Source organism: Microcaecilia unicolor, chromosome 5 (genome assembly GCF_901765095.1).
Source record: "Microcaecilia unicolor chromosome 5, aMicUni1.1, whole genome shotgun sequence".
NCBI lineage: Eukaryota > Metazoa > Chordata > Amphibia > Gymnophiona > Siphonopidae > Microcaecilia > Microcaecilia unicolor.
Genome location: NC_044035.1, coordinates 89,501,590 through 89,525,486, shown reverse-complemented (window position 1 = coordinate 89,525,486; position 23,897 = coordinate 89,501,590). Strand labels below are relative to the sequence as shown.

The 23,897-nt window shown below is 40.3% G+C and overlaps 1 protein-coding gene across 1 annotated transcript in view; it reads left to right on the top strand.

Annotated features, from left to right (window-relative positions):
- The window catches only part of PCDH15 (protocadherin related 15), a 1,022,916-nt gene that overhangs the window by 584,173 nt on the left and 414,846 nt on the right, over window positions 1-23,897 (top strand). The window contains 1 exon segment of the mRNA XM_030204966.1: window positions 23,166-23,294. Within this exon segment, the coding sequence (XP_030060826.1) occupies window positions 23,166-23,294 (129 nt within the window).

The window sequence follows — 23,897 nt, the reverse complement described above, 5'->3', positions numbered from 1 at the left end:
GAAACAAATCTGTAAATTTTGTGTTAAGGCACTTATCCTAATCCTTCATACAATGACACTGACCACAAATGAGTCTTCATCAAAGAATGCTGATATAAACATGTCAATAGACACTTATCTCAAAGATGTCACCTGATGTCACCTTCCTGGGGATTGAGGTTGATTGTAAGTTGAGATCAGCCAATTTTCAAATGACAATTTACCTGGCTAAATCAGTAGCTAATTCCTGTAAATGGCTTTTAAAATTGCCCTGCAAATTAGAGGTCACCTCTGATAGTGAGCACTATAAAGCATCATTTTGTGTTCCAAAATGAATGAAATATACAAGTGCTAACCTAGAAACATCTGATATATGTTGTTAGGGAATGAAGCACATTGGATAGAAGGCTCTCCTATTTGATTTGTAATCTTTTTATACCCCTAGCATTAATAGTGTGAGACTACCATTAGGATCTTCATTTTGGAAATGGCACCAGCAGGGCAGGAACTACTGGAAATCATTTTTGTTCTAGGACCGCTGGACTACCATGTACAGGACTGATAGGCCCCTGATGCTGGAATGGAGTCATTTGGGGTGGGTTGGGGGAGGGGTCTGATCAGGAGGTAAGTATGTGATCAAGGGGTGGGAGCATGATGGGGGAAGTGGGGGTTCTGATTGGTGGGAAGGGAGTGCAATTGGGAAATAGACGTGCAACTTACAGATTAGCTCTTAGTCACTTACATGTGAACATGCCAGTAACCTGTACATATACACATATACATGGAACACAAATCTGGGCATCTAATTATAGAACTGTACTTTATCCCTCTCCTTTTACCAAGCTGCAGGAAAAAGGGCTCTGCGCTAGTGGTGGGGGCCATTTTTCCCGCATGCCAGGGCCCTTTTTACCACAGCAGGTAAAAAGCCCCCAGACAAACATGACCATGTGGTAAGAGAACTCTTACCGTGTGGCCATGTGGTGGGGAGCCCTTACCGTCATGCAAGCCATTTCTGGGGGTTTTCTTTTTCCACAGAAATGGCGTGCACTCAGGGCAGAACTACCACTGGTGAACGCATTGGGCCAGTGGTAATCCCAATTTAGCGTTCAGTAAGCCTGCATTGGGCTTACCGACGCTTTGTAAAAGATCCCCTATAAACGCTATAAGCACTCAAATTCATAGACTACTGCCATTCACATTCTTTTTTTACGCACTTAAATGTCTTAGTATAAAAATGCAAGGTGAGAAATCACTATGATATGTGCATAAATGCTATTTAGATTTTCAAGTTTATGCCAGCCATAGACTTGGCATAAATAGAAACACCTACCTTTAAGTATTCCAACGCCGGTTTAAGCTAGAATTCTATAAGAATACGTGTATATGTAAGTGTTCTTATTGAATAGGCTCACAGCCTACAGAAATTTGGCATTTAAATTTTGGCAAGCTATTATAAAATTGTCTTCATGACTAGCACTAAAAATCAATGCTAGTGAGCCAAGTTCAACATTTTTTTTTCTTAGCAAAATTTTCATTCAACAGGATCAAACCCACTAACTCTTGTGCAGCCAGCCAGATGCTGAAAATTGACCCTTAGAGAATGCTAATGTTTTAGTGGCCAAGGTCATTTGTTTTTAGCTACTCTTAAAAGTCCAAAATATATGCTGCGGGTTTTGAGAACAAGAAAATTACATACTTGCAACCTCCTAATAGACTACTTCTCCCGGAATGTTCTTTCGAGCTTTTAACTAAAATCAATGTTTTTGTCATCTCAAAATCATATTGAAAGAATGTTATGAACAGAAATGAAGTACACTCTTTTGGTATGGAATGCTTTAATATATTTTTAGCTTCATATTTATTCCTCACAAAGGGAAATCAGCAGAGTCTAGATAGCAATGTGTCTGTACTTAAAGCCATTAGAAACTTAAGAAAATATAGCTTGAATGCTGCTAATCTAATCCATTTATGTATCAGTTGCAGCAAGCTATAATATAAAAGATATTTGGGTTTCTGTAGCATCCTTGAGACACATTCTGTGGCACAACATAGAAGAGATATGCATTTGTTAGCATGCATTCAGTTTGTTCAGAAAGTTATATGTAGTCCCAGGAATATTGTAAGCTCTTTTGAGCAGGGACTGTCTTTTCTTCATGTTCAATTGTGAAGCGCTGTGTATGACTGGTAGTGCTATAGAAATGATTCGTAGTAGTAGTAGAATATCACAAGGTCTACCATACAGAATATTTTACACAAATAGCAAGTGTATATGAATGGCAAAGTGAGTCAGGGCACCCTAGGAGGCAGTTCTCTGCCGCTGGTAACAAGATAGCCCTACAGGAAATTTCCATTAAGGTTGTCTGAACACCCTCTTATATCCCAATACCCAAAGCCTTTAAGCCTCAGTTAAACGGTGGGTTGCCTAGTAATAACTCAAAATCACTACTTAAATTTTGCTTCAGGGTGCCAGGGAAGACACCAAGTCAATGGCCTCAAACCTGAAGCCTCAACTATCCAGGAAAGAGATAGAATTTGGCATAATCTATAGAATCAGAATCAATATGTAAATAGTGTTCTGTCAATATTCAGCCCACCGCTGTCATTTTTTAAACAATGGTAGCCACGTACTTTTCATACCTGGATATTCATTGCAGGGTCATACTCAGATATTAGCGCTGAATATATGGGTATAAAGTGGCCACCAGCTTTAATTCAAGTACTAGAAATATTCAGAGGCATCATAAAACTGTCTTCAGCGCTGTGACTATCTACGTCTAGTTAAGTACTGGGGTTGTTGTTGGTAGAAGTTGTTTTGATAAAAACAATAAAGTTTTTTATTTGTACAAAATAATTAGAGTTAGTGCCAGAGGCAGATCATTAAGTAATGCAAAAATGCTGCAGATCTGGATGGCTGTGCGTCATAAGAGATCTCATAGCCAGTGAAAGAGTTTTATGATGCTTCGGTTCTAGCCTTAGCGTTCTATATATAAACATTAAAAAATAAAGATTAAATATTTTCTTTTGTGGAACAAATAAGGTAATTAATGATGGAATATGTGTGTTACATTCACCAATTTTTCTACTACTTCTTGTGAGAAAGTAACAGCTTGAGAAACAGCATTTTTTAGTAAGCCCTCCATCCATAAATGTGACTCCGATAAGTTTCTCAAAGTAATGTTTTGCTTGTCCCTATCTACATGAGATTCTGAAAAGAGACTCACTGATGGAAGGGCAGATGGCAATTTAGTAAAATATACAAATGGAGTCTCAGAAGGAGTCCCAGTTTGGGAAGGGGAAACCTCTTGGGATTCCCCATCTTTACAGGTCACTAGTGAAGGAGGGAGTATGATATGAAGAGGACAAAGACATCCCAGTCGGAGACAGTACCTGAGATGTTGATGTTCCAGAAGGCAACAAATATTTGTCCAATGTCCAACTGTAGATGTCTTGGTCTTAATTTTACGTTTCCCCATTTCTCACCAGCTGGCCACTCCTCAGTGCTCCTTGGTGCTCCAAGGGGTTCCCAAGGGGCAGGGCATGCCACTTAGGACATGTCCCTTTGGCCACACCCTGTATCCATGCGCCTGTTATGATTCTGCTAGAGAGGCAGGGGAATGACTGGGACTCGCTTCTGATTGGCCTGTTAGGGATCGAGCTGACATCTGAGGCAGCAGACATCAGAAGTCAGATCTATTTAAGCCTACCTTTCTCTACAGTCCATGCTTTAGCGTTGATCCCTGTCATCTGAAGCCTGCTACCCTCTCTCTGTCTGTGCTAGTAGCACACCGTGCTTTTGTGGGAGTTTGCTTACTCCTCTCATTGCTCGTAGCTTCTGTGTGTGCTGGTTGTTCCCAGCGTGTGCTTGTTTGCTTTCCTAGCTAAGCTGCTTTCCCCGATTACCTTGCTACCCTGCACCTGTGGGTGCTCTGTTGCTCTGTCTCTGTGTGCTAGTTGTTTGTTTCCCTAGCTAAGCTGCTTTTCTTGATTACCTTGCTCCCCTGCACCTGTGGGTGCTCTGTTGCTCTGTCTCCACGTGCTGACTGAGTTCTGGTAAGAACATTGTTTGTTTTTTCCTCTTTGTTAGCTCTAATCCTTCGACTGCAGTGTAAGCCCTGCTTTTTCCTGACTTGTGTTTAGCAGCCCTTCCCTTTAGCCTGTTTTTACACTTTGTTTGCTGTGCTTGTCTCCTGATTATTGTGTACATTGTCTTTATCTGTTTGGTGTATGCAAAGGCAGCCTTTCCTGCTTGCTTGCTTTTCCCTTTGTCTCTAGTGTCTGTTCTTTGACTCTGTGGCTCAGCCTTGTGTATTCCTATAGGTGGCTTCCCTTTACCGTTGAGTGCTGTATGGTACAGCCTAGAGTGTTCCTGTGAGTGGCTTCCTTTTTCCCTTGAGCGCTGTGTGGGACAGTCTAGTGTATTTGAGTGCCTTATGGTAAAGCCTAGAGTGTTCCTGTGGAGCTTCGCGCTCATAAAGTCTTTGCCCCATTCTGTCCCCGGCTTTCCCTTTTTCTCTATGGGCTTTGCCTCTGCTACCTATGTTTCTGCCTAGCCTTTGTTTGCATTCTCTTTCTCTGGTCGTAGCCTGTACCTGCCAGCTTTTGTCTGTCGTTCTTCCCTTGTGTCACTAGCTAGTGTTGTGTGCATTGCATGTGCTTCAGTTCCTTTTGGGACCCCTCATTGTTCTTTCTCCCTTCCCTCATGTGTGACTCGGTTCCAGATTGGCCATGAGGCCTGTACACTTGGACTCTGTATGAGTGGGTTCCCGTTCAGCCATGAGGCTTGCCTGAGTGGTCTATCTCCCTTTTCTGGTGGTGCTAGTGGATTGTGCTGAGTGTGCTGGGCTTTGTGGCCGTGGTACTAGCAATCCCAAACAGGGAATCAGATACCCTTGCTAAATGGTATTCAGAAAAGAAGAGGCCCACCAAACACACAGATTCCACCAGGTATCACCTCTATCAAGGAAACAGGAGCGCCAGCAATTTCAAACAGTTGAAGCCCCATAGTGATGTCAACAGGTGTCTTCAGGTGTGCCAGATTGGGGGGGGGGGGGGGTGGGGTGGCAAAAACAAGCAATGAGCACCCATGGAGCAGAGTATATGACTCAGGGTGTATGGAATAGCTAGTGAGGACAAGTATAAAGGCACACCCAGGTGAAGTGCTTTGTGGGTGATACAAAGAATTTTGAACTGGACACAATAATGGGCTGGCAGCAAATATAAATTGATCAAAAGAGAATAAGATGTGGAGGGGCATAATCGAACGAAAACGTCTATCTCCATGGGCGTTTATCTCCGAGAACGGGTCCGTGAAGGGGCGGACCGAATGGTATTTTTGCAAAAAATAGACGTCCATGTTTTATTCGACAATTTGTGAGCTGGGCGTTTTTGTTTTTCAGCGATAATGGAAAATGAAAGCGCCTAGCTCAAAAACGAATAAATCCAAGTCATTTGTTCGTGGGAGGGGCCAAGATTAGTAGTGCACTGGTCCCCCTCACATGCCAGGACACCAACCGGGCACCCTAGGGGGCACTTTTACAAAAAAAAAAAAAAAAAAGGTAAAAGAGCTCCCAGGTGCATAGTACCCTTCCCTTGTGTGTTGAGCCCCCCAAATTCCCCTCAAAACCCACTGCCCACAAGTCTACACCATTACTATAGCCCTAAGGGGTGAAGGGGGGCACCTACATGTGGGTACAGTGGGTTTGGGGGGGTTGGACGACTAATAAGCATTAAGCAGCACAATTGTAACAGGTAGGGGGGGATGGGCCTGGGTCCACCTGCCTGAAGTCCACTGCACCCCCTAACAACTGCTCCAGGGACCTGCATACTGCTGCCAGGGAGGTGGGTATGACATTTGATGGTGAAAATAAAAAGTTGTGAAACATCATTTTGTTGTGGTGGGAGGGGGTTAGTGACCACTGGGGGAGTCAGGGGAGGTCATCCCCGATTCCCTCTGGGGGTAATTTGGTCATTTAGGGCACTTTTTGGGGCCTTATTCGTGAAAAAACAGGGTCCAGGAAAAGTGCCCTAAATTCTAGCTACAAACGCATACTTTTTTTCCATTATCGGCGAAAGGCGCCCATCTTTGTTCGGGTGATAACCATGCCCCAGTCCCGCCTTCACCACGCCTCCGACACACCCCCATCAACTTTGTACGCTTCTGCGATGGAGTGCAGTTGAAAACGTCCAAGTTCGGCTTTCGATTATACCGCGTTATTCATTTTTGTGAGATAAACGTCTATCTCCCGATTTGGGTCGCAATATAGGCGTTTTTCTTTTTTGATTATAAGCTGGATAATCACCTTTCTCAGCTCTGCATAAAAAACGGGCTTATAAGTTTTGTAAAATCTGGAGACAACATATTTGGGATTCAGCAATCCTGCAGTAAACAGGATTGAAATAGTCCATCTGTGAAATTTAAAAGGAGCGTATAAGTGTGTGAAGAGTGGTAAAATCCAAAAGATTGTGAATGGAGCGAAGTCAATGTAACCAGTAAAAAACAAGTTTAAGAATCTGTAAAACTTGTCTGTTGAATGAATGTCGTGAATCAAAATTGGGATTCGCTCCTGTCCAAAGAACCACTAGATCACCAGAGATGGTATATAGGTCTGGGTGGGTTCTCTGGGTCTCACAGGGGTGGGAGAGTGGATTAGAACATGGTGCTTTGGGAAGGGGGTATGCAGACTTCAACTCCATATAAGTACCTTATACAAGTCTCAGCTGAATATTAGCCAGGACCTGTATAAATTCTGGCGTCCTGGCATTAAATATCCAGAGCTAATTTAGCCTGTGACAGTGTGCGTTTAAAAAATGCTGACTGCCACCAGCTGAATATTGACTGGTTAATGACTAAGGACCATGGCATGAATAAGAATTCATACTGCCCATTATTTAAGAGACCACACAATGCGAAGAAGAGATGGTAAGTGTATCTGCATTTTTAGCAATGCTCTTATCATGGCTCTGACACCTGAAGTAGCCGATCCCCATCCTTGATACCTATGACAATTGAAATAGCACCCCCCCCCCCCCCATCTCTTTTAACAGCTCCCAACACCTAAAATAGCACTATCCCCACACTGGCATCTCCCTTGGCTCATACCCAGAAATTTCCCTTGTGTTTAGAAGCGATCGCCAGTTGCTCCTACCCCCATCAAGTGTCTGGGTTCAGAATATGATACCACTAGTGATCAAGGTGTCATATAAGGGTGTTTACATCTTATTCGGCACTTTGATCCTGAGCAGTAAAAGCGACTGATCACATTAGTAATTGTGTCAAGCCACACGGCCCATTGCTATTTCATTTTCACTCACTGCTCCTCAGGGTTCTTTCACATTTTGAACTACTACTAGCTCCAGTTATTGCTCATCTACTTTTCTAATGACTTCTCTTCATTTCCATCGTCTCTGGTCTTCGGTTCTTGGGTCCTTTCATTTCCCACGTCAAAGCACCACTTCCTGCATACTCCTTTTCCATCTCATGACACAGTCATTATGCTCCCTGTTCATTCACTGCACCTTCAGTCCTTCTCTCACCCTTTATTTAAAGTGGCTAGTACATATGTTTATCTATCTGGTTGTACTAAAATCTAGCAATTCAGTGTTCAAAGGACCTTATGCAGCTAGCCATTAAAAGTTTGGCTCACAAAACTTTTTTTTGGTGATTAGCAATGTGCATTGCAATCTTGTTGCATCTCATTTTCGATACAGGGGTTTAAATATTGATCCCTATATATATTTAAGTCTGAATGCATTGATGGCAGGAAAAACTTTCAACAGGTTAGTTATCTGAATAAAATTGTGACTTCATTTTCAGCTTTCAAAGTTGAATGCATAATTTTGCTGAAAATTCCAATAATTATATGAATGAAGTATCCATATACTGTTGTGCTCAATGGCCTGCTCACTACTGCTCTTTGTACAATTAGAAAGATAGATAGCTATGAGAAAATCTAAGTCACCTCTTTCTATTTATTTTGAATCTGTAACTGCAGGACAACTCTATTTTTATCAATGTTTTCATTTACTAAAATTCAAAACAACAGGAATTCTCACTCAAGCAAAAACATGTTGAGACAGATTTGCAATATTTATATTTTTCCCCCTATAAAATTCAACTGTGTTTCTAACTTATCATAATGATGGAGGCTTTCTCATAAAGGTATCTAGTGAAAACTTTGTTTTTGAAAGGATACAATTGGTTTCCATTCACAGTAGTTTTAAACCATTAGACAAACAGGTTGAGAGCCTAAAAACAGCTATGCAGGAGATAGGCCACAAACAATTTACTTGCTCATTGTTTTCCCTAATTTGATGCTATTTTTAAGTCAAATCATGTTGCCACTCTGGTGTAAACAACAATTGAACTGTTTGGAAACTGATGATTTATACTTATGGGCATAAGAGCTCAGGGGCACCAGAAACCATAAAAGCTATTTGTACCTGTCAAACAGATTTCTGCTCTGGGACATTTGATTACTACTGTGTTTTAAAAATACCTTCACACATATTCAATTTTCCTGCAAAGAACTCATGGCAAAGTTCATTGATTATCTGTTGACATTCCCATTTGTGGAAGACACATCATTTTGAAGAAGCTTAAATCATTATAGAAACTGCATATAAAAATCAGTTTTCTTGAAATGCATCCCTGTGTAATGCTATAGAAAACCTGAAAAAGCCCTAAATGTGGACTAAAACACCAATTTTATATTTTCTTCTATGAACAGTATAAAATGTTATGCTTAACTTAAATTAATATTCCAATTGAGCTGACTAAAGTATCAATTAAGTTGAAATTCTCCCAAGCACCCAGTGCTCAGGAGCCTTAAATGAATGGGGGGGGGGGGGGGGGGGTGATAAAGGGCAAGCAGGAGCGAGCTTCTGTCTACTTAAGCACTTGAACTTGGCTTGGTATATGCTGTTGCGTTATGAACCTTTCCTTGGTTGTATTTCTGCTCCAGATTGCTTTGATTAAGGAACTATGTCCTAAAGCCTTGTGACATTCTTCACTCATTAGAACTCTGCAGCAGCACCCACTGAAGAAATTCCTTTCTTTGATTCTTCATTCACAGGAGAGTTTTCATAGTAAACTATGGGGTCAATATTCAGCCAGTGGTGCTCAGTGTTTTGACGTTACACCTGGAAATTTAATGTTGGGACATGCCCTGCCCCCAGTATTGAATTTCTAGGTTTATATAGCTAGCTAAAATATAATCAGTATCATGCCAAAGGCTTCCCATAATACCCTTGGGCTGTAACAATTCTTGGCTGAAGCTACTAGCGGTCACTATAAAAGAGCAAGAGAGCACACCATTAAACTTTTAAACAGTGTAGATTCAGGACAAAAAAGTATTAATACTGGCCAGGTCCCTCTTCCTTGCAGCCTGTAGACTCAGAGTGAAATAAAATGCATTAAGACATATCTTTAGTATGGAACTGTACTTTTATGAGCCACTCATAGCCACTTCCTCCCTGTGCACTTTATACAAAGACCACATTTCCCATCAGACAGTGTGATAAGCAAATTAAGCCAGTTCCTTTTTGGAGGAGCTAGGGACTATGCAAATTAGTTTATGTCAGCAGACTTCCTAAGAGGCATCTGAGACTGAGTGGGGTTTTCTCTTTTACTATTACTCTATTTTCCACTCTGTATATATTCCCAGAGTTGGTACTTTCCTCTATCTGAGTTTCTTCCAGGTACTTGTGACCTGGATTGGCCACTTTTGGAAACAGGATACTGGGCTAGATCGGCTATTGATCTGATCCAGTATAGCTATTTTTATGTTCATTTATGTGCTGGTTTTTAATCCACTGAAATATTTGACTTTTTTTTCTAACGTATGTTTGTGCCACATGCATTCAGTACATAAGTATTTATTTCTCCTATATTTAAAACAGTCTTCATGTCAGCAGATTCTATTTTATCATACTAGTGAAGCTTAAGTTATCTTGATTTCTGAGTTCTACGTCCTTTCTAAAATGGAGGTGTATATATCATAAAATTCAGACTTAAGAGCCTTTTTTACTAAGCAGCAGTAAGCACTGACAAGTGCTTACCATGGGGTAGTTTTTGCATGTGTGCATGCTATGTGCTAAAAAATAAAATGTATTTTTTAGCACTTGGGGCATGTTTGGGGAGGGTGATTGGGCATGGCTATGTCAATCAATTAGCATATGAGCATTACCATATACTAAATAATTAGCCCAGGATTAGCGCGTACGTCCTTACCACCTTCAAAATTGGCATCTTAAATGTTCATGCTGTAATGGCCACACACTATTGGGAAAGTTACCACATGGCCAGTATTAAAGAAATAGGAAATTTGGCCATTTACCAGCAGCGCTAAAAGTGACCTTAACCAGTGGGAAAGACTTGCGCATGGGATGTCACTTTTTAGCACTGCTTAATAAAATGGCCCCTTAGTGCAATTCCATCATGTCAGGATTTTTTATAGCAGCCACATATTTTTTTCTAAATTATTTTTAAAAAAGCTACCCATCAGTCATTCACCTATTGCAAAATAACTATGCTCAATAACAAAATCCTGTTTTATCCAAAGACTCTTTTAGGTGAATAATTAAACATCAGCATAAAATAGCCTAAAGAACCCAAGATAGGGATCCTTTTACTAAGTTGCACTGTTGTAGACACGTGTATTGGACGTACGCAAGTCCATTTATCAGCATGCCTGCAAGAAAAGCCTCTCTTTTTTAGTCGAAAATGGATGTTCCTGAGACTTTACCACCACCCATTGACTTAGCAGTACGGTCTCAAGCATTAACTAAGTGGTAATCAACTGCGCATGAACAATGCTGATTACTGCCCGGTTAGCACCACGCGCTGGAAAATAAAATATATTTTTTGGCGCACGTAGTGGATGCTCGTAAAAAATGATATTACTGCGGTCCATTTGTCTCAGCAGTGAGTATTTAGAGGAGGTATCTAAGAAAAGAGTATGGTAGTCTTCCATTTTCTAGCAAATGTAATTTAAAAATGCATTGGACCTAGGGCAATATCAGTTTAGCTTGTTACTTCTCTGCATTTAAAAGTTCTAACTATCATAGTAGTTGTTTTTTTTTTCATTGACAAAAGTTTGAAAAGAACCAGAAAATCTAAAATCAGTAAAGACTCCAAAAAGGACACAACAATGAACCACAATATTTTGCTGTGCACATCCCTAATTCTTTTCAAAGCCACCAAGAAAGGGGGGTGGGGGGCAAGATTCCTCAGGCCCGGCCTCCAAGGAGGGCCCAGTACTGGTGATCAAAAGAAACTACTCTGGCAGCCACAGGTCCTTCTTCCTGCAGAAAGGGAAATGGGACTTGATATACTGCCTTTCTGAGGTTTTTTTGCAACTACATTCAAAGCGGTTTACATATATTCAGGTACTTATTTTGTATCAGGAGCAATGGAGGATTAAGTGACTTGCCCAGAGTCACAAGGAGTTGCAGTGGGAATTAGTTCCCCAGGATCAAAGTTCACTACACTAACCACTAGGCTACTCCTCCACTCTAGGAGGAAACAGGGACATGGCAGGAAGAAGGACCTATAGCCAGCAGATCACTCTCTCATTCGCTGCTGCAGGAGAGGGGAAGTGGTGGGGAGAAGTAGTGGTAAGGGGGAGAAGCAGGGCAGTGGGGGATGGCGGTGGGGCTCTGAAGATTGTTTGCCTCCGGGTTCAGCTTTGTCTCTCAGCGGCCCTGATTCTTTTCTCCAATCTCTTCTTGAGTTCTTTTATGACACGTGTCTCCACAGTGATGATGAATTTCACTCTTCAGTATTGTGCGACGTGAAAAAGTACTTGTTTTTCTTTGTTGTAAACTTGCTGACTAATAGTTACATATAGTAACCTCCTAGTTACCAAATGATAATAAATAGTAATTTCCATTTTTACTTGCCCCATACATTTCACTGTTAATCTAAACATCTTACATCTCTCCTCACTTTTCCAAGCTACAGTGACCTAGTTTTTCTGCAGCTCTCCACATACCTTTTCTAGGTACATCATATCCTTTTAGAGTTAGGGTAATGATCAGAACTGCATGCCATATTTAAGAAGTGGATGCAGTATGGCACATTTAACAGTTTATTTGTTGCATTTTAATCCTTTTATTAAATGGTGAATATTCTATTAGTCCTTTTGACTGCCACTGAACATTAGGCTGTTTTAGATAAATACCCATAATTATATGATCTCTTTCCTTAGTGGTAACAGCTAGAGTCCATTATTGTCTATCAGAACATTAAATTCATGTTGTCTCTGCATATTACTTTGCACTTATAAATATTAAAGTCTATCTGCCACTTTATTTCTCAATCTAGATGTGAACATTTATACCTACTCCGTTGCTGGTGTAAGTGGTTGTGCCTAAGTTACACTCACATATTTGTGTTGCTATGCTAGCATTCTATAAAGAGAAGTAGGTATTTAATTTCCCTTGTAGAACAGGCTCCAACTAGACACCTTCTTGGTGCTTAAATGTAAGCATCTCTTTATAGAATACTGGATACCTACTATGAGCAAACCTATTTCATCTATTTTTATTGTGGTAATTCTGGAAACCTGGCTAGGTGTGTATCCAGGAGAGGATTGAGAAGCATTGATCTATAGACTAACCAATTTACAAAGGCGCAGAAGGGCCTATGCACGTACAACGTACGCCAAATCAACACCACTGCTAGCATGTGGCAGGCAGTAATTCTAAATTTGATGTGCGCCAAATTCCGCAGTAGAAAATGATTTTCTATTTTCCACCATGGGCTGCTTACCCAGCGGTAAACAGCAGTTGGTGCACACTGCATGCTTACTGCGCAGGTAGCGCGTGAGACCTTATCACTTGGTCAGTGGGTGGCGGTAAGGTCTCAGGCAGAAAATAAAAGCGGACTGATTTCAATTTTAGCACATGTCCATTTCCCGGCCCCTTAAAAGGGCCCTTTTTCCTAGATGCAGTAGAAAATGACCCAGCACGCACCCAAAAGGCGTGCTTGCACTACCTCAGGCACCTTTTTACCGCAGCTAAGTAAAAGGACCCCTACGTGCATAAGATGGCACCATCTTCTGTCATTTCTGCTACTACTATAGATTAGCACAGTTACCCTTCTGCAACTATCTCAATTGGGGTTGATATTCAAAGACAGTTAAAAGGATAAGAGGACCTCTTGCCTAGTTAACTGGTGCTGAGTGGGCCCTGAGGGAATATTCAACAGCACTGACAGTACAGTTAAATATCCCCCTCTAACCTCTAAAGTTGGAACTGTCCATTCTGTGGAGCTGAGGCAGAGTTAGGACTTACCTGATTAAGTGCCAATATTTAGTTCTTAAGCACTTATGTGTACCTAAAGCAGCAAAAACGTGGACTACCATGGGATGCACTACAGCATCATACAGTAGTTTTTGAACATGTGCAGGCTAACTCTGTGCTAAATAATTTTTTGGATATTTTTGATGAGCGGAGACCTGCGTAAGGGTACACTAAGGCCTATTTTTACCGCAGTTTAGTAAGAACCCCTAAGTTAACTGTCCAAATAGTACCACATAAATAGCAATCTTATCTTTGCCCAGTTTAATCGGTTAAGTCTAGCTGCCCACAAATACCCAGATAATGTGGATACCCGGACATGATTTGGCATTGGTCTAGTACTAGGTTGGTTACATTTTTAAACAAAAAAAATATTTATCTATCTATCTATCTATCTATCTATATCTCTGAAAAAATCATTTTAACTTCAAAATCTGATTCAGCAACTGTCACCCAAAACTTTGTTTATGCAACAAAGTGGTGAATCCAGTGTTCTAAATGATACACTGGATTGACTTGCTGTTGTCAGCACCATTCATGAAGCAAACCCAGATTACCAAAGTATTCCATTAAAGTCACTGTTAATGGAAGAAATGCTTTGTCAAACTGACAGCCATATATTTTTGTTCAATCTAAGATTTCCTGTCTAGTTTTTTTTTCTGCTTAGTAAACTGAAGAGATTTTTTTACTCCCAATTTTTCAAGCTAAAGTTACCTTATTAAAATCAGTTTATATTCAGTGTACCAGTCCCATCTTCACCAAGAATGTGCATTTTGAAGCTTGCATATTGTTAACAATGAAATATAAATTGTAAGAGGGAAAGCTTGATTTTTCTATGTCAAGTTAAATAAAGTGCTGACAGAGAGGTAAGAACTGAGCAATAAATGGAGAAAAGGGGAAATGTAAAAAAAAAAGGGGGAAATGTAAAAAAAAAAAAAAAAATACAGCACTGTGCAAATTAGCAATTTACCACAGCGAGTAAAAGGAGTATTTTTATTTTAAAATGATGAAATGGCTGTGCAGAAAGCTAAGCACTTGCCAAACAGCCATTTCCTGAGGGTTCCCTTACCACCTCCTATTTAGGAAGGCTGTAAGGGCTTCCATACTAGCCTAGCGGTAAAAAGAATAAAAATAATTTCAGAACGCCGGAAATGGGGTGCGGCACACACACTTGAACAACTGCTGGGCTCCTGCAGTAGCCTGGCAGTAGGGCTGATTTGCCATGCGCCATTGCTGCGGTAGACCTACTGTAGCTTTGTAAAAGGACCTCATAGTATTGTTATGCACTCCTTTTTTTATTTTACTTGCATGCTAAAATAAATTACCAAATAACTTTTATTTATTGATATTTGGCCATATAACTATGGTCCCTTTCTATTAAAATGTACTAAAATCTGGGCATTATGCATTGTAATTCAGGATTTTACCATGCACTAAGCCCAGATTTAATATGGCACCATTTAGGGGTGTGTTCTCATCTTTTTCAGTTATGTTTATTGGATTTTTTAAAAAGTTATAAACATAAACAGACTATAAATGTGAACATTAAGGGCTCCTTTTACAAAGTTGAACTAGCGATTCCAACGCAGCAAATGTGATGAAGCCAATTAAATTCCTATAGGCTTTGTCGCATTTGCTGCACCAGAATTGGTAGCTTGGCTTTGTAAAAGGAGCCTTAAAGCAATACAATGAGCAGTGATGGATGACATGAGAGATTAAACGGCATATTTTGAAGTTATTTTACAAAACAATAAAATGCATGGGATGATGAGATAGGTTATAGGGTACTAAGAAGTAAGAACATCATCTAGGGTCCCTTTTACAAAGTGGCAGTAAGCCCAACGTGGGCTTACCGCTTCCTAAAAAGGAAGTAGGTACGTGTAGGTGAATTTTCCATCCGTGCCAAACTTTTCTTTGTCAGATAGAGTGGCCTAGTGGTTAGGGTGGTGGACTTTGGTCCTGAGGAACTGAGTTTGATTCCCACTTCAGGCACAGGCAACTCCTTGTGACTCTGGGCAAGTCACTTAACCCTCCATTGCCCCATGTAAGCAGCAGTGAGCCTGCCATGAGTGGGAAAGTGCAGGGTACAAAAAAAGTATGTCCCTTTCTTCATTATTACATATATTATTAATTTATATGAATAACAAACATCCTCTTTTGTTCTGTTTAAATTATTTCTGTTGATGATGGGGTAATTCTATAAAATGGTGCTTAAATGACAAAGAAGTGTGCTTAGCACCAATTTTATAATGGCATTAACACACCTGACCCATTATAGAATAGTAGTGCAAGACATTTGGGCATGCCAAATCTTAGGCATGACAGCTTGTGACAGATCAATGGCAGGCATGAGCTGGTGTGCCTAAGTGTGCCTTGCAGTGCACACATCTGATAATATTTTATAAGGTGCAAGCATTGTTATGCATACCCATGACATGACTGTTCCCACTGGTACAGCCCATTTGCCATTTCGTTATGCATGGTTTATAGAATACGCGTAGCAACGTCCACACGACTAAACTTTAGGCATAGCCATTTACACCAATAAAAAGCTGGTGTAAATGCGCATGCCTAACTTTAGGTGCAGAATGGGTTATTCTATAACACTGCGCATACATTTTAGGAACGCCCATGGCCCACCTATGCTCCTCCCATGACCACACCCACTTTTGAGATCTATGAGGTAGAATTTGCATGGACTACTTTAAAGAATATAGTGAGAATGCATGTAAATTCTAAGTAGTGCCAATAATTTAGTGGCGTAGCCACAGGTGGGCCTGGGTGGGCTGGGGCCCACCCATTTAGGGCTCAGGCCCACCCAACAGTAGCACATGTTTAGTGGTAGCTGGTGGGATCCCAAGCTTGGCCAGCTGAAGACTGCAAATGTTTAGTTTTTAGTGTATGCCTGCTGCAGATTGCCAAGGTGGAAAGAAGTGTTTTCCCACCAGTTGAGATATTTTTGGGGCGGTGGTTGGGGGAGGGGAACGATTGGTGCCCACCCACTTCTTTCCTAGGCCCACCCAAAATCTGTTGTCTGGCTATGCCCCTGAAACAATTGCTTGTTAACATCTGATTATCAGCACTGATTGTCTTATTAATCAATTGAGTTGCATGCACAGATCAAAATATGCCTAGATTTTACAGTGTAACTGTAGTTGCACTATATAGAATTTTCAGGAAAGTGTCTACATAAAAAAAAAATTGTAAGCTTTTTATCCTTAGATATTCTGTAGAAAGGTTCAATTAAAATAACAGACCTCTAAAAATACAAGAGCAATTTTAGAATTCAGCTTCTTCTAACAACTCCATTTAGAGACACTTTACGCTTTTTTTTTTAAGTAATACATTTTGAATGAAAGGTTAACTGATGCCTCAAGTGTAGCTGCAGCTGTGTTAACTAGTTTCTTAATCCTGATTTACCATGAAGCGAAAGAGTATTAAACTCCCGCAGTACTGATCATACTCGCTGTGTGTGAACAAGTTTCAAAGACGTGTACTATTAATATCAGGTGCATCAAAAAGAATGCCAATCAGCATCAGAAGGATTCTATTGCCAGCCAGACACCACAGACCGCCTAAAATATATGATTGACTTACAGTCTCTAAGCTGCTATCAACTTTCCTTTGATGAAGCTTCTGAGACATTTAAACAAAAAGTATGGAATTGTACTGAATTATGTTAAGGCCCTGTTTACTAAGGTGCACTAGCATTTATAATGTGTGCTAAAATTTAGCGCACTCTAATGCTAGAGACACCCACAGTAACATATGGGTGTCTCTAGCATTAGCACGTGCTACGTTTTAGTGCACATTAAAAATGCAAGCATGCCTACAGCACGGTTTAGTAAACAGGGCCCTTAATCAATCTTAATCTTCTGGAAACTATGGAAATCAGCCCATAGTTAATGGTACTAACATTTTGAAACTGGGAATGACATGGACAGGAGCACTCCATTCTAAAATGCCTGCTGCACGAAGTTGCAGCCACCATTTTGAAATTGGGAATGTCATGAGCAGGAGTGCTACTGCCCATGCCATTCCAGTTCCAAAATGGCAGCTACAACCTCCCATGACAGTCTCATGAGGCTGCTGTAGGAAGCCACGGTCACCATTTTGACAATGCAGCCAGTGGGAGCAGGAGCAACTAGGGATGCTCCTGCCCTGAAGAGGTCACTAGACCAACAAAGCTTTTAGAATATGGGCATAGGCGCCCCGTATAAGAGGCTTGGGGAGGCTAAGCCTCCCCAGCCCAATCGTCGACTTCCGCCCCGCGCATTTTGATCTTTTATTTCCGTGGCAGCGACGTCAATGAAGAAAAAGACTACAGGCTCGCCGCCAGCTTCTCCCTTCTCTCTGCACACAGTGTCCCGCCTTCTGCGGTGATGCATTTCCTGTTTCCGCGAGAGCAGAGAGAAGGGAGAAGCTGGCGGCGAGCCTGTAGTCTTTTTCTTCATTGACGTCGCTGCCACGGAGCGTATGGAGGTAAGCTCCACCCCCTTTAGCCTCCCCAAACAGGTGGGCTACCGACCGTCTAAGAATATGGGCCCTAGGGAGAGGGAAAGGGTGGAGTTGGTGTGTTGCCCAGGGAAATCATTAAAACACATTAATGTGCATTGTTTACTGCAGGTCCCATTTTATGCAATGAGACTTTTTTTTCTTAATAATAATATACACTAATGCATTAATATGCATTAATATACACTGACACAGTATCACACTTTAGGAAATCTATCTGTTAGCAAAAATAAAATAAAATGCATGTTACTAATTTGAGTCATACTCTGCACATGGCAATAATCTTGTAGGAAAACTGATGTTTTTAGGTGACTCTATAGAATTGAGCAATGTGATTATACTGGACCTCCAATGAAGGATCAGGATCACAGGCATAGGGTGGCAATAATAGCTCTAAAGAGCAATGGTATGATTGCTTCAAAGCTCCAAGAAAGCTTGAAGAGATCATCACATTTATGAATTTTGGACTTAGATAGGACAGATATAAAAAGAAAAGTCATATTGGACTGGATTAGGTAAATGACGCATACAAATCAGCGGCAAATAAAATCAGCATAATGTTATTCTACAATGGGCACTCAAAGATGAACACCCATTTTCAAAACAGAAAATGCCATAAAAATGGCATAAACTATATAATCAAACCAAAGTGGAAAAAAAACATTATAGAATGGCATTGAGTGCCAATTTCGGCACCTAAATTTGGGCACCAGGACATACACCTGCTGAAACCAGGTGTAATTCCCAGCGCCCAATTTGGGTGCACATCCTCGGTATTCTGTAACACTGTGCACAAATTTTAGGAACACCCATGATCCTCTCTGCATGATGGGATTTGGGTGCAGTTGTTATAGAATAGTGCATAGCAAGATGTGCACGCAAATCCAAATCAGTGCCAATTAGCACACAATTATTTTTATTTTAGACCAGTCTGAATGATTTTAGAAGCTCTTGTGATTAATTATGTACACACAGATCAAGTATATGTTTTGATTGGGTTATTTAAGTTAATTAGAGGATTCTTTTATATTCTACCTTTTTGTCCATCTCTTTTTCCTTAGGAGTTAGCATACTTTCAATCATCAAGACACGTTTCAACAATGTCTTAATTTACAAAGATAGGACATGACATGTGTAAAATATAGTGCCAAGAAAAGCATGAAAACTTAATTTTGAAGTACAATTTGAGCAGCCAGCAAAGTCCACAGAGAGCAACTGAAACTCTGAGGTTTCAGAGACTAATAGGATCAATAGGGTTTTTCAAGTTCACACATTTTAATCTTCAGAGTACAGAATTCAGGACTCATTTAATGTATTTAACCATGACAGTTTTTGAAACAAGAATTCTGTATAAGTTAAAAACTGTAGGGTTAGACTGAGGGGTCCTCTTACTAAGCCACGGTAAAAAGTGGCTTGTGATAGTGTAGGCACGGGTTGTGGGCAAGCGCTGAAATATTTTTCAGCCCACGTACCAAAAATGCCTTTTTAAAAAATTTCCCCCAAAATGGACGTGTGGCAAAATCAAAATTGCCGCATGTCCATTTTGGGTGTCTGACCTTACCACCAGCCATAGACCTAATGGTAAAGAATCTACGCAGTAATGACCTACACATGACACAAGCCACTTGGCGCACATCCGCTACGCGTGGCAGAAAATAAAAAATATTTTTTGGAAGTGCACCAAAAATGAAATTACCGCAAGAGGCACATGGTAGTCAAGCGGTAAGTTCATTTTGGTGCACGTTGGGCACACGCAGAGCCTTACGTTGCTTAGTAAAAGGGACCCTAATTGTCCTAACTAAAACCATGTGCACATTGGGACCGTTATTCTTGGAGACTGAAATTTTAGCACATGCTTTGCATATCATTACTTTAGGGGACCTTTTACTAAATGGCATTAATCCCTGAACATGTTATATGCAAAAATGGGTTACCGCGCAACTGCATTAAGGGGTTTTGTAGTAGTTTCCCTGTTTCTGCTTATTGAACCATGCATTGCTGAATTTTCAGTAATTTCATGATAGGGGCATAGCATGGGCAAAGAATGGACATTTGAGATGCTAGCTTGTGCAAGTCCCGCAGGGCACTAGAGCTCCCTTATTTGAAGTTCCTCTCAATAAAACAATGCAGTTCTTCCCCCTTTTCCCCCCACTATGATTTAGTAGGCACTTTTTCTTTCTTTTTATTTTTAGAATGAAAACCACATAGATGACAATGCCAGAGTGGGGTAAAAAGTATGAAATAAACTTGAATGTAAGCATTAGCCAGCTAGCATGTTATACTTACCACATGCTAACTGGTTAATACAGAGTTAATGCTGGAGCACTTAATGCCTCCTGAAAAGAAGGCAGTAAGTGGTCCTGCATTAACCTCTGGCAGGTACTACATGCTAATGCTTATATCAATGCCTGACCTACAATAAAAGTGAGAGCACAACAATCTCAGAGGACTTAAGGTAAATCTTCTGGTCTAAAGGCATGAGAGCTTCACTATCTGCATCAATTACTCAATCACTCTACTTTTTACAGCATCCCTCACTATGGACTCCTAGGAAATCTGAAAACAGTGACATGTCATCCTCTGACTTTTGTTGGTCCTGTCACAAGGAACTTGGCACTCTTGTGCAGGTGATATTTGACTGCAGTAACCTTCAACTTTTCTGCTCAGATGTTTTGGATAAATTTCTTTGCATCTTAAACTTCAAAGAATCAATTTCTTTAAAACATGTTATTTGGAAATCTATAGTTCTTTCTTGTACTCTTTCAGAAGATGATAAATATTTATTTGATTTTCTCATATCAATAGCTCAAAAATTGATAGTTAATCACTGGAAAGATAATTCCTAATTATCGGTTCACATAAGGTGAAAATATATTTTATGTAAAAAATATAAAGAATGTATAGAAAACAATTCCTGGATCCATAGTCACCAATATACTAAATTGAGGAAACTAGGGGCCTCTTTTACCAAGCTGTGGCAAAAGGGGGCCTGCACTGGCATCGTTGCGGGTTTTAGACATACACCGAGGCCCACTTTTACCACAGAAGGTAAAAGATAGGTCTTTTTTGAGGAAATGGCTGTGTGACAAGTGAAGCACTTGTCGCATGGCCATTTCGAGAGGGAGCCCTTACCACCAACAACTGAGGTGTGGTAAAGGCTCCTGCACTAACCTGGTGGTAACTGAACAATGCGCAGCACTGCCCGATTACCACCAGGTACACATCGGCGCTCCAAAAATAAATATATTTTTGTAGTGCCAGATATGACGGTGCACTGGAGGTGGGAACAATGTAGTTGTATAGACAATGTATAGACATCGATCTTTTGTTTCAAAAATACCATCAGAGATGTCCAAATCCTTAAATTTGGACGTCCCTAGATTTGGACGTCCCTAGAAATTGATGTTTCTGACTTTCTGCGATTTTTGAAACCAAAGACGTCCATGTCAAAAACGTCCTAATGCAAGCCATTTGGTCGTGGGAGGAGCCAGCATCTGTAGTGCACTGTTCCCCCTGACATGCCAGGACACCGACCAGCACCCTAGGGGGCACTGCAGTGGACTTCATAAATTGCTCCCAGGAACATATCTCCCTTACCTTGTGTGCTGAGCTCCCCAAACCCACTACCCACAACTGTACACCACTACCATAGCCCTTACGGGTGAAGGGGGCACCTAGATGTGGGTACAGTGGGTTTATGGTGGGTTTTGGAGGGCTCAATGTTTTCTCCACAAATGTAATAGGTAGGGGGGTATGGGCCTGGGTCCACCTGTCTTCAGTGCACTGCAGTACCCATTAAAACTGCTCCTGGGACCTTCATGCACTGTCATGGTCCTGAGTATGACATATTTATAAACATATTTTTTGAGGGTGAGAGGGGGTTAGTGACTACTGGGTGAGTAACGGGAGATCATCCCCGATTCCCTCCAGTGGTCATCTGATCATTTCAGGCACCTTTTTGTGCCTTATTCATTAAAAAAACAGGTCCGGGTGAAAACATCCAGGGACGTCCTTGTCTTTTTTGATTATGGGTCAAAGATGTCCAAGTGTCAGGCATGCCCAAGTCCCGCCTCTGACACACCCCCTTGAACTTTGGTTGTCCTTGTGACGGACTGCAGCTGGAGATGTCCAAAATCGGGTTTCGATTATACCGATTTGGACGTCTCTGGGAGAAGGACGTCCATCTTCCGTTTTATGTCGAAAGATGGATGTCCTTCTCTTTCGAAAATGAGCTCATTAGTAAGAATAAATTAATCCCATAAAAATAATACAGTTTGCAGTAGGAACCTTTCCACTTTATTTGCAATGTAAGGACAAGGAAAACAGGAATGGTTCAACTAATTTTAAAATAACAAATATGGGAGAAACATATTTAGTAAAGGGAAAACAAGTAATATAAATATGCTTAAACAATTTTCTTAGGCTTTAAAATTGATTGGGATCATTTTTGCTGTGAGTTACTGCAGTTATTGCTTTAACAATGTTTAATTTATCCTTTTAATGCATGTTCATCTTGCTATAATGCTTGATGGTCTTTGCTAATACACAAGGATTTAGACTTAAGTAACATAAGCCTGTTCTTAATAACACCCACATTAACATTTTATAGGGCACTAAAATAGCTTTGAAGTAGTGTTGTCTCATTCCTCTGAAGTAACCTGCAGGATATAACCTTAAAAAAACAAGATCCCAGCTTGCAGCAATCTGTGAACAAAAGTGATTTCAATTCCCAGCTAGTTTCATTTGCCACACTAACATTAAACTTCTATCAGAAGGACAGGAGTGTTTCATTCATGATAATTCACAATCAAAGGCCTTTAGAGGTAAGAAAACATCTGGACAAAAGGTTTGAACATATATTTTATCTTCAGAAGTGAGTCTTGGTGAGATCTAGTCACAAAAAACTATCTCTGGAAGCACAAACATCAGTGGTCCTGCAGAGTAATTCTTCCTATAACATTACTCTACCCCTAAAGTAAGGTGTTGAACATTAACAAAGACAGTTCTCTCCTACCTGCTTTCATCCTGGATGATCTTGATTAAGTGGTGGTTGTTTTCACATTTTCACATATTGCAGTGCTGAATTGTTTCTTCCCTTTGCTTCTACCTAGATCTTTAACAACGTATTTTCTTATTATTGAAGTTTCTTCATGTGAAAAACAACATAATGCAGCAGAAGAATTTGTCTTCATTAAAATAATGCATGTAAGACTGCTTTATCTATGTGCAGTATATTTGTCTTTATGCAAATTTTCTGGGCAAATTAAACAAGAAAACAAATATAGTAAACAATAGGTAGTAGGTCACATTCCAAAAACATTACATTCAGGTTGAAATATTGTGCATTTTTTATTTCTTTGCATTATTTTCAGACATCAACTGCTACAGTCAATGTGGTGGTGACAGATGTGAATGACAATGGTCCAGTTTTTGACTCCTATCTGCCTAAAAATCTATCTGTCCAAGAGGAAGAAGTGAATGCTTTTGTGGGTCAAGTGAAAGTAAGTGATACATACCTGAATACAAAATGCAAAATGAATGATTGTAGAGCTCTGTAGTATGATATCAATTTTATAGTCTTTTAATTTGTGTAGTGTAGTGTACAAACAGAAGTTATAGTAGATAAATAATATGTGTATGAATATAAAGAAGCTTGCATTCAAAAGGTTTGGAAGGAAGTAAGATTTACTTCTAACATAAATTATCCATACTCTTAATTATGAATACAAATTATTAATAATTTAATATTATATCAATATGGTTATTACTGCTTTTTTTTATCATTAGTAGAGCACCATAAATTACAGGTGGGTACAATCTGTTCCTGTCCCAGAATGCTTATAATCTGAAGCAATATCCCGAAACAATCAATTTACATCTCCAGTGCAATTTTTGTTTCCATGATAAAATACCATTTTCAAAGGTATGAAATGATTTTATAAGTTTGTCAAAGACACAAGGTTGACTTATGGGATAGAGTCTACAAAGGGCACCAAAAATTAGGTGCCAGAAATGTGGGCGCTAATTGCCAATTCTGTAAAGACAATTGCACGTGAAGTTGCCATTATATAATAGGGCATAAATTGGCATGTGTGTGCCTATCT